Source organism: Amyelois transitella, chromosome 28 (genome assembly GCF_032362555.1).
Source record: "Amyelois transitella isolate CPQ chromosome 28, ilAmyTran1.1, whole genome shotgun sequence".
In the NCBI taxonomy this organism is placed as follows: Eukaryota; Metazoa; Arthropoda; class Insecta; order Lepidoptera; family Pyralidae; genus Amyelois; species Amyelois transitella.
In genome coordinates, this window is record NC_083531.1 from 1,535,766 (window position 1) to 1,548,182 (window position 12,417).

Sequence of the window (12,417 nt, forward strand, 5' to 3'; positions counted from 1 at the left end):
ACCACAAAAGCGATGGTTTATAATACCAAAGGAATATAAAGGAAAAAAACAGAAATGAATTGTGATAGGTGGTATGTGGTTTCGAACCTTGGTAGGAATAGATGATGATGCCTTAAAATCATTTATTCTGCTTACATAGGTACCTAATACAAAAAAGATACGTCTGGGTCTATGCACGAACTTTAAAAAGTTCATTTCTTTCAGAAAGAGAGACAAAGATATATTTGCTATTTCAAACTTACGTTTATGTGGAGATCGGCATAGATAAATATAATAATTTTACCACTTTGTTTTGTGGACAACGTAAGAGAAGATTAAAGTATAAATGCACTCTACATTACTTTTGCTTTGATCCAAAGAATCTCAGAATCATGTTCTATGCTCAGGTTTCTTCTTTTCTTAGCTTTGTTTTTTCCGTAGTTATGTCATTGTCAATAGAATTTTCTACTTCGATTGTTTTGTTTATTTTGCGGAGTAAGTGCAAAAAAAAGTTATGAAAATTACTTTTTTATTTTATTATAATAAATAAGTACTTACTTGAACCTACTGTAATTGAGAATGCACAAGTTTAATGGAAATACCATTTAAACAAAAAAGAGAATATGTCAGGGTGAGTTCCATAGTTATTAGAAAGAAGAAAGAAAATATTTTATTATTAAATATTAGTTCAGTGCTCCGTATTGCTTGTAAAATATCTTCTTTGGTTCGCTTATGACTCTTGAACTATACGTAATACCACTAGAGTACGCGCGGCTCATGGTGGCGACTTGAGCAGGAAACATCAGAAGCAGATATATTTTCAAATAGGATATATATTGCTTATTGAACTCAACTTAACTCAAGTATAAATAGAGTAGAAGAAGCAGCAGAACAAACTTCACTGCAGCACTTTCACTAGTCATCAATTTACAAATATAGATCTTATATGTAAAGTGTAAACGAATGCACATTGTTTTATAATATTATTAATGTGTAATAAAACAAACTTTCAGGAACTCATTAGAGACAAGGTCATCGCACCCATCATTATCTCAAGTAGAAGCCCTAGTATCCTATCTGGAGACTCGGCCGGACTTGGCTAGGGGCTTCAAGAAAACCCAGGGGCAGCGGGAACGAGCGCAGAAGGATTGGTTACGGATTAGTCAGAAGTTGAACAATATGCCCGAAGGCACAGTGAAGACTGTAAAAAGGTGGATGAAGGTATTATCTATCTATCTATCTATAAATATAACAGTATAAATACTTTTTTTAGAGTGTCAGTGGTCAAATTCAAAATTCAAAATTTTTATTCATTACTAGAGGCCGCCCGCGACTTCGTCCGCATGGAAACCCTATCAATCCCGCGGGAACTCTGGGATAAAAAGTAGCCTATGTGTTATTCTGGGTCTTCAGCTACCTACATACCAAATTTCATGGTAATCGGTTCAGTAGTTTTTGCGTGAAAGAGTAACAAACATCCATACAAACTTTCGCTTTTATAATAGTAGTAGGATAAAAAGTAGCCTATGTGTTATTCTGGGTCTTCAGCTACCTACATACCAAATTTCATGGTAATCGGTTCAGTAGTTTTTGCGTGAAAGAGTAACAAACATCCATACAAACTTTCGCCTTTATAATAGTAGTAGGATTATAGGATACTTCATATTGCTTAATACTCTTAATTGTCACAACTTTTACGTTTCACAACATTGGTTGACGTCAAATACTAGTGACATGACTAGAATCTGTAACGTGCCTGGTTAAAATGATGGCGCAAATATGCACAGCTTGAATTCCACCTCGCATCTCACCTCACATTCGAATAATTACTTTAAAAAAAGGGGCACTAATATTCTCATTATATACATACATAAAATCACACCTCTTTCCCGGAGGGGTAGGCAGAACTACATGTTTCCACTTGCCATGATCCCTGCATTCTTCCTTTACTTCATCCACATTTATAACTCTCTTCATGCGGTTTCGGGTACTTTTCTTATATTTTCACTAGCTGTGCCCGCGACTTCGTCCGCGTGTAATAGTTATTTTGGGTATCATTGAAGGATCAAGGATGAATAATTTTCCCCGTTTTTTTTGCACATTTTCCATTATTTCTACGCTTCTAATAGTTGCAGCATGATGTTATATAACCTAAAGCCTTCCTCGATAAGTTGTCTATTCAATGCAAAAAGAATTTTTCAATTCAAACCAGTAGTTCCTGAGATTAGCGCATTCAAACAAACAAAACTCTTCAGCTTTATAATATTAGTATAGATTATCTTATGCTTTAAAGTCTTTCCTGTCACAGTATTGGAGCGATAAAAAAAATGCTGTGAAAAGGAAACAAGTTAATATAGAGAAATGCCGACAAAGTGGTGAACAAGAAATACTCGAACTCTCCGAGATTGAAGAACGAATATTAACTTTAATAAAGACTCCTACGCCTCGGGGTCATAAAGGATTCAAAACAGAGCCAGATGTAAGTCCTTACAGTAAGTAGTACCATATTTATATGTCGGGAAGGCGCAAATTACCGCTAAATAAAAAAATTAACTATCAAAATAACGACTTTATGTACATGTAACATTAAACTTAAAATCCAAAAACTCTAGCTCCAATAGTAATTCAAATACCGCGCTCTGATTGGCTATATTTTCGCGCCATTACGTTTTTTTTTCTTATTGAAATTTTTTCACAAGAAATAAATAATAATTTTGTAACAAATATAAATTAGAAATTGTTGTTAATATACAAATAAATATCGTAAAAGGCGACTAAGGGATAGGCTAATAAACTTGGCATTCTTCTTTTAGGCAATAGGCTAGAAACCTATCACTATCACATAACCTGACACTAGCGGCATTCTTCCGGATGCATATATTTTGTATTATTTATCTTGGCAGGAACAAGTTGAAGTAGAGAGTTCTGAGAATGTTATTGTATCATCTATCTTGTTGGACGAAGAAATGGGAGATGAGACACATACTGTAAGTAAATTATTTATACCACATTACAATCTTTGCCGAATTGTGCCGTGTGGCACTAATATGAATCGTGTAATTTATTCCTTCCATATTTTATTAGCCAACATTTTTTTCTTTCAACCTTCCCCCGACTGCGTTTCAACTACTGTACAATATATTTGTAACTAGATGCTGGCATGTAACAAAAAAAAAGTAGCATTTTTGAAATTCTATTTAATTCAACATCTGTAGGTACAGTATATTTGTAACTAGATGCTGGCATGTAAAAAAAAAAATGTAGCATTTTTGAAATTCTATTCAATTCAACATCTGTAGGTACAGTATATTTGTAACTCCTCTTGTAACGGCCTCTGTGGCTCAGCGGTAGTACGCTTGTCTGTGACACCGGAGGTCCCGGGTTCGAATCCCGGTCAAGGCATGATGAGAAAAGAACTTTTTCTGATTGTCCTGGGTCTTGGATGTTTATCTATATAAGTATTTATTATAAAATATAGTATCGTTGAGTTAGTATCTCGTAACACAAGTTTCGAACTTACTTCGAGGCTAACTCAATCAGTGTAATTTGTCCCGTATATATTTATTATTATTATATTTATTATTATTATAACTAGATGCTGGCATGTAACAAAAAAAAAGATTAAAAAAGTAGCATTTTTAAAATTCTATTTAATTCAACATCAGTTTGTACAGTATATTTGTAACTAGATGCAAAAAAAAAGAAGCTTTTTTGAAATTATATTCAATTCAACATCTGTAGGTAATTATATTTGTAACTAAATGCTGGCATGTAACAAAAAGAAAAAGAACAAAAAATAAGCTTTTTTGAAAGTATATTCGATACGACATAAATAAAAATTATCGCAGCTTTTCAAGTCTCATCAGTAAGCCAAATAGTTGATCGTGGCCTATTGTGGTGGTATTTTCAAGACTGTTGGCTCTGTCTACCCCGAAAGAACAGCATACGCCATTATATGTGTATAAAAATCAACTCGCTTGCCTTTTTTTTTCAGGAAGAAACTAATGAAGACGAAGACACATTTCTGACAAATTTCGTTGTGAGTTAAAATTACTTATTTACTAGCGACCCGCCCCGGCTTCGCACGGGTGCAAAATTATAAATGTTATTATACATAAAAATCTTCCTCTTGAATCACTCTACCTGTTACAAAAAACCGCATCAAAATCCGTTGCGTAATTTTAAAGATTTAAGCATACAGACAAACAGACTAAAATAGCGACTTTGTTTTATACTATGTAGTGATTTTTATTTGTAGGTACATTTATCCTATCTACTAATATTATAAATGCGAAAGTTTGTGAGTATGTCAGGATGTCAGTATGGATGTTTGTTACTCTTTCACGCAAAAACTACTGAACCGATTACGATGAAATTTGGTATGTAGGTAGCTGAAGACCCAGAATAACATATAGGCTACTTTTTATTCCGGAGTCCCGGAGTGAAGAAGTTTAAAAGTTTTTTTTTCAACTTTGTAAGTATGTATCATAAAATATGTATAGTATCGTTGAGTTAGTTAGTATCTCGTAGCACAAGACTCGAACTTACTTCGAGGCTAACTCGATCTGTGTAATTTGTCCCGTATATACATATTTATTTATTTAATTTATTTACTTTTAGGACACAAATCGGATACCGCATTCGAACGGAGAAAGCGAAAGCACGCCTAAAGTTTCCAGTGAGTATGAATTATACATACATACATATAATCACGTCTTATCTCCCTCGCGGGGTAGACAGAGCCAACAGTATTGAAAAGACTGATAGGCCGCGTGCAGCCGTTTGGCTAAATGATAGAATTGAGATTCAAATAGTGACAGGTTGCTAGCCCATCGCCTAAATGAGGAACCCCAAGTTCATAAGCTTATCCCTTAGTCGTCTTTTACAACATCCAAGGTAAAATAACTATTATTTTGTTCCATTATTGCCGGGAACCACACTACAGCCGGCATCAACAGAAAAAATAATAATTTAGTAACAAAAAATAATACAATTTAAAAATATATGTATTTCAGGTTCGAAATGGAGCCGTTTCAAAGTGCCACAAAAAAAACAAGAGTCGGGTCAATGGTTTTTTTTGGTCGCGGACAAACTGTGCAGGATCGAACAACAGAGATTGGAGTTGGACAGGCGAATAGTGAATGTCATGGAGCGGAATAGCGAGAGGTATAATAGTTGGTGAACTATTTTTTTTATTATTTTTTTTGAGAATAGACTATAGATGATCACGTCTATATCCCTTGCGGGGTAGACAGAGCCAACAATCTTGTAAAGACTGATAGGCCACGTTCAGCTTGTTTTGGCTTTAAGTTAGAATTGAGATTCAAATAGTGACAGGTTTTTTTTTTTGACAAATTACACAGATTGAATTACTCTGTCCGGCCGGCCAAGGCGGGGATAGTGTCACTGTGTGTGTGATATAGACCTGATAATGTATGTATGTATAAATATCAGTAAATATATTCCGGACAAATTACACAGATTGAGTTGGCCTCGAAGTGAGTTCATAACTTGTGTTACGAGATACTAACTCAGCGATAAATTATTTTATAATATATAGATACTTATATAGATATACAGACAAGACCTGGGCCAATTGTATGTATGTACTAGCTGCGCCCGCGACTTCGTCCGCGTGGAATAGTTATTTTGAGCATCATTGAAGCCCTCAAGGATAAATAATTTATCCCGGTTTTTTCCACATTTTCTATTATTTTTTCGCTCCTTATAGTTGCAGCGTTAAAGACCATGTTAAAACAAATAAATATATCCGGGACAAATTACACAGATTGAGTTAGCCTCGAAGTGAGCCTCGAAGTGAGTTCATAACTTGTGTTACGAGATACTAACTCAACGGTAATATATTTTATAATAAACACTTATATAGATAAACATCCAATACCCAGGCCAATCAGAGAAAGTTCGTTTCTCATCATGCCCTGACCGGGATTCGAACCCGGGACCTCCGGTGTCACAGACAAGCGTACCACCGCTGCGCCACAGAGGCCGTCAATTTATTGAAAGTCTTTTTTTAATTAAAATACAGACCATTTTTTTTATTTTTAGGGATCACATGATAGCGGAGGCTGTCAAAGCTATGGGTGAAGGTTTAAAAGCTTTAGCAGAGGCAATATCAAGGAATTGATGCGGTTTTGGGAAAAAGCATAGTTGACAGAAAACGGCTTTACCGGACATAAACATATATACAAACATACATAGTCACGTCTATATCCTTTGCGGGGTAGACAGAGTTGACAGTCTTGAAAATACTGTTAGGCCCTGTTTGGCTTTAAGATAGAATTGAGATTCAAATAGTGACAGGTTGCTAGCCCATCGCCTGAAAAAAGGAATCCCAAGTTAACAAGCCTATCCCATAGTCGCCTTTTACGACATGCATGGGAAAGTGATGGAATGGTCCTATTCTTTTTTGTTTTGGTGCCAGGAACAAATTTTATACACGGCAACAAATTTTATTAATAAGATGACATGTCAAGGAATATAATTTAAGTTTAATTCACATTTTATTTATGTATGTTTATCATTTATTAATTTGTAATTAATTGGTTATTGTAACGCATCTACAATGCTTTTTATTGTGCGTTGCCTCTTTGATTCCGGATTTTCCTTTTTTATTTTGGTTGACTGGAAGAAATTCCAATCGGGATAAGTACGTCATTGTACATGTTCCTCTAAATCCAATGACTGTTTTGCATACATACATACATACATATGATCACGTCTATATCCCTAGCGGGGTAGACAGAGCCACCAGTCTTGAAAAGACTGATAGGCCACGCTCAGCTGTTTGGCTTAGTGATAGAATTGAGATTCAAATAGTGACAGGTTGCTAGCCCATCGCCTTAAAGAAGAATCCCAAGTTTATAAGCCTATCCCTTAGTCGCCTTTTACGACATCCGTGGGAAAGAAATGGAGTGCTCCTACTCTTTTTTGTAATGGTGCCGGGAACCACACGGCACTGTTTTGTATTTTGTTATATTTATTTTTATGTACAATAAAGAGTTTACAAACAAACAAACAAGTTTTTAGAAAAAATATAACGACAGAAAGAATGTCTTCAAATATTATTCCTACTAGCTGTGCCCGCAACTTCGTCCGCGTGGAATTGTTATTTTGGGCATCATTGAAGCCCTCAAGGAGGAATAATTTTCCCCGTTTTTTTTTCACCTTTTTCCATTATTTCATCGCTTTTAATAGTTGCAGCGTGATGTTATATAGCCTAAAGCATTTCTCGATAAATGGTCTATTAAACGCAAAAAGAATTTTTCAATTCGAACCAGTAGTTCCTGAGATTAGTGCGTTCAAACAAACAAACTCTTCAGCTTTATAATATTAGTATAGATTAAAAATACTAAGAAGGCTTAATATTACTACTAACGCATAATTAAAAGTACGCACCTAATAAATATAGTATATAATTGGGATTCCTCTTTCAGTCTATGTGCTAGCAACCTGTCACTATTTGAATCTCAATTCTATCATGAAGCCGAACAGCTGAACGTGGCCATCAGTTTTACGGGGCTGCTGGCTCTGTCTACCCCGCAAGGGATATAGACGTGATTATATGAATGAATGAATGATTATATTCAATCAGTGTCACATAATAGAGTGACGCTTACTACTTATATTTAATGCTAAAATTGTTAAAATAAAGTTTTTTACCAATGCAACAATAGGAACAAATAAACACTTCATATTATTAAAAATCTTTATTTAACTTCAACAGCTTGGTACGTCAAACTAAAACACAAGAATATTGACAAAACAGAGAATTGACAAGAGCGGAAGACGTCAACAAAGTAACACACTTTTGATTGATATAGATTTATTATTTTTTTATTTTATTTTGGATTTTAGATTATAGTGTCGTGTGGTTACGGCACCAATAAAAAAACAAAGAACAGGTTCACTCCATCTCGTTCTCATGGTTGTCGTAAAGGGCGATTAAGGGATAGACTTATAAACTTGGGATTCTTCTTTTAGGTGATGGGCTAGCAACCTGTCACTATTTGAATCTCAATTCTATCAAGTCAAAAAGCTGAACGTGGCCTATCAGTATTTTCAAAACTGTTGGCTCTGTCTACCCCGCAAATGACGTGATTACATGTGTTGATTATTGTTAACATCCCTGTTATCTGAAAAAAATGTTATTTTTTTTTAAATTTTGCGATAACCCTTACGCACGTTAAGGGATGCACGGTGCCGCTGCGCGTGCGCACCCGCCACGCATTCACGAATGAAACGCTCCCCGCGCCCATAGACCGACCTCAACTTACACCCGTTTTTCATTCACTGCGCAGGTTTCTTGATTCGTGGCGACCTATCATACCACACACTTTTACACTTCACACATAAACACATCACTTTTTATCTCTCAAATAGTCCTTCATCACCCCCAAAGCGTCGTTCATGAACTTCAACCATCGCCCTTGCAGATCCAACTCCACATTCCTCTGCCTCAATCTCTCCTTCTCCAACTCGTACTGCATTCTTCTATCAGAAGCTAGGAACGCTTCTAAATCGTTTGTGGGACAGAAATCTGTATGTTCTTGTTTTTCTTCTGTTCTCGATTCAGAGTTTTGGTTGGTGATGTTTGTGTGATCAGCGTCATTTTTTGGTAACGCCGAATCTTCATCGTCACCTGAAATTATTAAGAAAGGTGTGTAGGCAACGTTTTTACAAAAGTGCCGTGTGGTTCCCGGCACTAATACAAAAAGAAAAAAAAATCCATGGATGTCCTTCATGGCGCCCAAGAGATTAAGGCTTATAAACTTGTGATTCTTCTTTTAGGCGATGTGGATGAAGACAAATAAGTATGCAGGGATCGTGACAAGTGGATTTATGTATGTATGTATGTATGTATGTAACAGAAAATGGCTAAACCACAACCACACTTACCCGAGGAATCGTTTCCTGAACTACTGCTGTCTCTAGCCGACGAGTCGGGAGAAGAAATTATTTTTGTTTCAATTTTTATTTTATTCTGTAAAAAAAAACAGTTTTTTTATCCACACAAGCCTAAAAGTGTATTATTTCTATTGTCACGAAAAAGCGGCGTCTAGAAATAATATGTGTCAGAATCGCGAGTGTTCCTCACGGATTTAAATATCTGTTTCGGATTATAAAACGTACTTGATGTGTACCTCAGTGTACCATTCTGACGCCAGGACCGCGGGTGTATCTATTTTATTTAAAATTAACATAGACATTTTTAGGATAGGTAGGGTGATTTATAAATGTGGTAGTAAGCACTGCATGGACATAAGAAGTACTTTATTACTATTCTCAGCACTGACCTCAAGCCGATCACTCTCAAAACCGTCCGCATCCACTTTTTCACTCATCATGGCCAGAACTCGCCTCTCCAAGTCGGTCAAACGCTTCATGACACGACTGTTATTTGCTGAACCTCTCGAGATCCTTATATATTTCTTTTTGGTGTTATTCTTAAAGTCACTCCAAGTCTAGAAAACAAAATGGATTATTGTTCATGAAGAGAGTTATAAATGTGGATGAAGCAAAGGAAATATGCAGAGATCGTGGCAAGTGGAAAGAGGTAGTCTCTGCCTACCCCTCCGGGAAAGAGGTAGTTTATGTATGTATGTATGTATTATTGTTCATGCGGTTTCTGGCACCTTCAAATGGAACCACTCCATAACCTTTCCATGAAAATCGTAAAAGAAGACTAAGGGATAGGCTTGTAAACTTGGGATTTCTTTTTAAGATGGCAACCTGTCAATTTTTGAATCTCAATTTCATCATTAAATCATACAGCTAAATGTAGCCTTTCAGTATTTTCAAGATTGGGCTCTGTTGACCCCCCATATAATTGAGACTATTTATATAGTACTAGATACTATATAATAGAGGTGTCATATAATGTTTTTATAATAAATCAGACCTTGGGCTCCTCTCCACAGTGATGATGATGTACCAGGCTTACGCCAGGAAAAAGACATACTGTTTTTGTTTTACACGCGCACTGGCAGCGTTTATAAAAAGAGTTAATTTTTAACAGGTGAGAGTCACTTGTTTTTTTTTCACATTAAATACACAAAAGTAAAATTAAATTTACATTTTAGTGAGTCTTTAATTAACCACATACTTTACGCCACTGTGATTCTGATCGGGTGCTTCCGCTTAATTCTAAATTGAGGAGTTTAGTCAGCTCCCTCCACTTTTTAAGGCGCCATATGCGACCGTGCAACTCAGTCGGTTTGGATAAATCACCGTTCCTGAAAAAGAATACTTAATTTTACCGTCTTATGCTGTGTGGTTCTGTGACCAATAGGAAAAAGAATATGACCACTCCGTCTCTTTCCAATGGATGTCTTAAAAGGCGACTAAGGGATAGGGCTTGGGATTCTTCTTTTAGGCAACAGGCCAGCAATTTGTTACTATTTGAATCTTAATTCTATCATTAAGCCAAATAGCTGAATGTGGCCTATCAGTCTTTTTAAGACTGTTGGCTCCGTCTACCCCGCGGGGATGTGGACGTGTTTAATGTATGTATAACCATCTTTATGGCTGTGCCCTGTGGTATCCTTCGCTTAAGAATAGAATCACTCCATATTTTTCCCATACATATATATGGTCACGTCTATATCCCTTGCAGACAGAGCCAACAGTTTTGAAAAGACTGATACACAGCTATTTGGTTTAATGATAGAATTGAGATTCAAATAGTAATGGGTTGCTAGTCAATCGCCTAAAAAAGGATCGTAAGTTTATATGCCTATCCCTTTGTCGCCTTTTACGACATCCATGGTTCTATATTCTAAAGTGCCGGCAATCACACGGCACCATCGGTTACAATACAGTTACTGGAAATAAAATACTAAAGAAACTTTGATTCAAATAAAGATTTCTGAGTTTTAGAATTCTTGTGAAACAAAGTACCAATTGTCTGATTTCAGTAACTTTTATACGCAGGTTTCAACTCACACAGACAAGAACGAAACTTTAAACACTTTCGGTAAATATTGTAGTTGAAGGATTTTTTATTATTAACTCACTTCTCCATGAATTCTACCATTATACTAAATTGTATTTGACTCGTCCTGTTGGGTCTACTCAATTCCATAATTATGCTAATTAAATCTAGCCAAATAATTATAGACACAACACAAATTTGAGTTTAAAGAAAACAAACAAAACAATAGATCACAATGTACAGCCTGCACTGCATTGTTATTGACAAAATATGACAGTGACAGTGGCATTTATATTATAACAGACGTGCAAAGAAAACAAAAACAAAAAATATTTTAAACCCTTTAAAAGAAAAGACTCTTCAAAAATCTTGTTTGTATGTTTGTTCTTGTATTATTTAAATGTTATGGTAGAACGGAACGGCACAGAATGGAAAGGAAGCGGCAGAACAAACTACATTGCAGCATTTCACCGTACGTCAATTTACAATCGATCTGCAACATTAAACAGATGGAGAACTAACTCAAAGTACTTTGTTTATATGGAGAAGCTTGTTAGGTAAAATTTCATACCATTATTCCGATTTTTTAATGGTCAGGTAGCGTTATATGTTTTCTTTCTTATCGATTTTTATTATTTTAACTAGCTTTCGCCCGCTGCCCCGCCTGTAAAGTGTTATTGATGAAAGTTGACCTCAGAAATAATCTACAATATGGACAGTATTAAGTGAGAGCGATGATTAGGGTTTGGCTGCCATAAAAGAGAAGATCTTCCGCCAGGCTAGGTGTTATGCCTTGGGAACCACGGCTCCGACGATGATGAGACAGAAGTTGTATTTATGCTCCGATATGTGAAATCTTTGTGATCGCGATTTAGACTCTTAGCTACTATTGGCAGAGCGCCAACAGTGTATATATTTTATTATGTGTGTTAGTGTGCGGATGTTTCCCGGCACCAATAAAAAAAAGAATAGGACTACTCCATCTCTTCTCCACGGATGTCGTAAAAGGCGACAAAGGGATTGGTTTATAAACTTGGGATTCTTCCTTTAGGCGATGGGCTAGCAACCTGTCACTATTTGATTCTCAATCCTATCAAAAAGCCAAACAGCTGAACGTGGCCTTTCAGTCTTTTCAAGACTGTTGGCTCTGTCTACCCCGCAAGGGATATAGACGTGATGATATGTATGTATGTATGTATGTGTATATAATCTAAGGATCAGAAGAGAGATCAGAAACAGTATCAAAAAAAAAATACCATCGACTATATAGATATTATACCCGCCATTTTGTAAAAATTTAGTAAATCAAAATGTAGCTGCACACTAGTGCAAAGAACCTTGAAATAAGGATAATGAGAAACTCTTATCAAATCAATATTGCATTGTCATCGGTCCTTGATACGTGTGCAAAGTTCCAAGTTGATCAGACGTTTAGAAACCAGTGAAAATTAAGCTCAAAGATTCCGTTACACACATACATACAACCC

At 36.0% G+C, this 12,417-nt stretch overlaps 3 protein-coding genes across 4 annotated transcripts in view; 1 reads left to right on the plus strand and 2 right to left on the minus strand.

The window, feature by feature from the left end:
- LOC106133725 (guanine nucleotide-binding protein-like 1) overlaps nt 1-12,417 on the minus strand; it is a 68,349-nt gene that overhangs the window by 22,244 nt on the left and 33,688 nt on the right. The gene's annotated exons all lie outside the window — the stretch shown is intronic.
- LOC106133701 (uncharacterized) lies at nt 448-7,729 on the plus strand. 2 transcript variants are annotated; one of them, XM_060952464.1, is made up of 8 exons: nt 448-610; nt 993-1,200; nt 2,288-2,458; nt 2,883-2,966; nt 3,974-4,018; nt 4,600-4,657; nt 4,995-5,157; nt 6,046-7,729. In XM_060952464.1, exons 1-8 carry the CDS (start codon nt 603-605, stop codon nt 6,122-6,124), a joined length of 816 nt encoding a protein of 271 aa, XP_060808447.1. In that variant the 5' UTR covers nt 448-602; the 3' UTR covers nt 6,125-7,729. The 2 variants fall into 2 exon arrangements, with proteins under 2 accessions (XP_060808447.1, XP_060808448.1); XM_060952465.1 differs by having other exon boundaries at nt 4,995-5,145.
- Nucleotides 7,821-11,148, minus strand: LOC106133699 (uncharacterized). The gene is made up of 5 exons (XM_013333509.2): nt 11,013-11,148; nt 10,103-10,232; nt 9,294-9,461; nt 8,896-8,980; nt 7,821-8,638 (listed from the first exon to the last, which is right to left on the minus strand). Exons 1-5 carry the CDS (start codon nt 11,078-11,080, stop codon nt 8,358-8,360), a joined length of 732 nt encoding a protein of 243 aa, XP_013188963.1. The 5' UTR covers nt 11,081-11,148; the 3' UTR covers nt 7,821-8,357.

What these genes read in the sequence shown, in the direction of transcription:
- LOC106133701 (XM_060952464.1), top strand. An exon ending in CTGTAAAAAGGTGGATGAAG is followed by an intron (nt 1,201 to 2,287) that starts GTATTATCTATC and finishes TTCCTGTCACAG; the next exon opens with TATTGGAGCGATAAAAAAAA. An exon ending in GATTCAAAACAGAGCCAGAT is followed by an intron (nt 2,459 to 2,882) that starts GTAAGTCCTTAC and finishes TTATCTTGGCAG; the next exon opens with GAACAAGTTGAAGTAGAGAG.
- LOC106133699 (XM_013333509.2), bottom strand. Translation starts at nt 11,080, where the DNA reads ATGGAATTGAGTAGACCCAACAGGACGAGTCAAATACAATTTAGTATA. An exon ending in ATGGTAGAATTCATGGAGAA is followed by an intron (nt 10,233 to 11,012) that starts GTGAGTTAATAA and finishes ATTCTTTTTCAG; the next exon opens with GAACGGTGATTTATCCAAAC. An exon ending in TTCAGGAAACGATTCCTCGG is followed by an intron (nt 8,639 to 8,895) that starts GTAAGTGTGGTT and finishes TAATAATTTCAG; the next exon opens with GTGACGATGAAGATTCGGCG.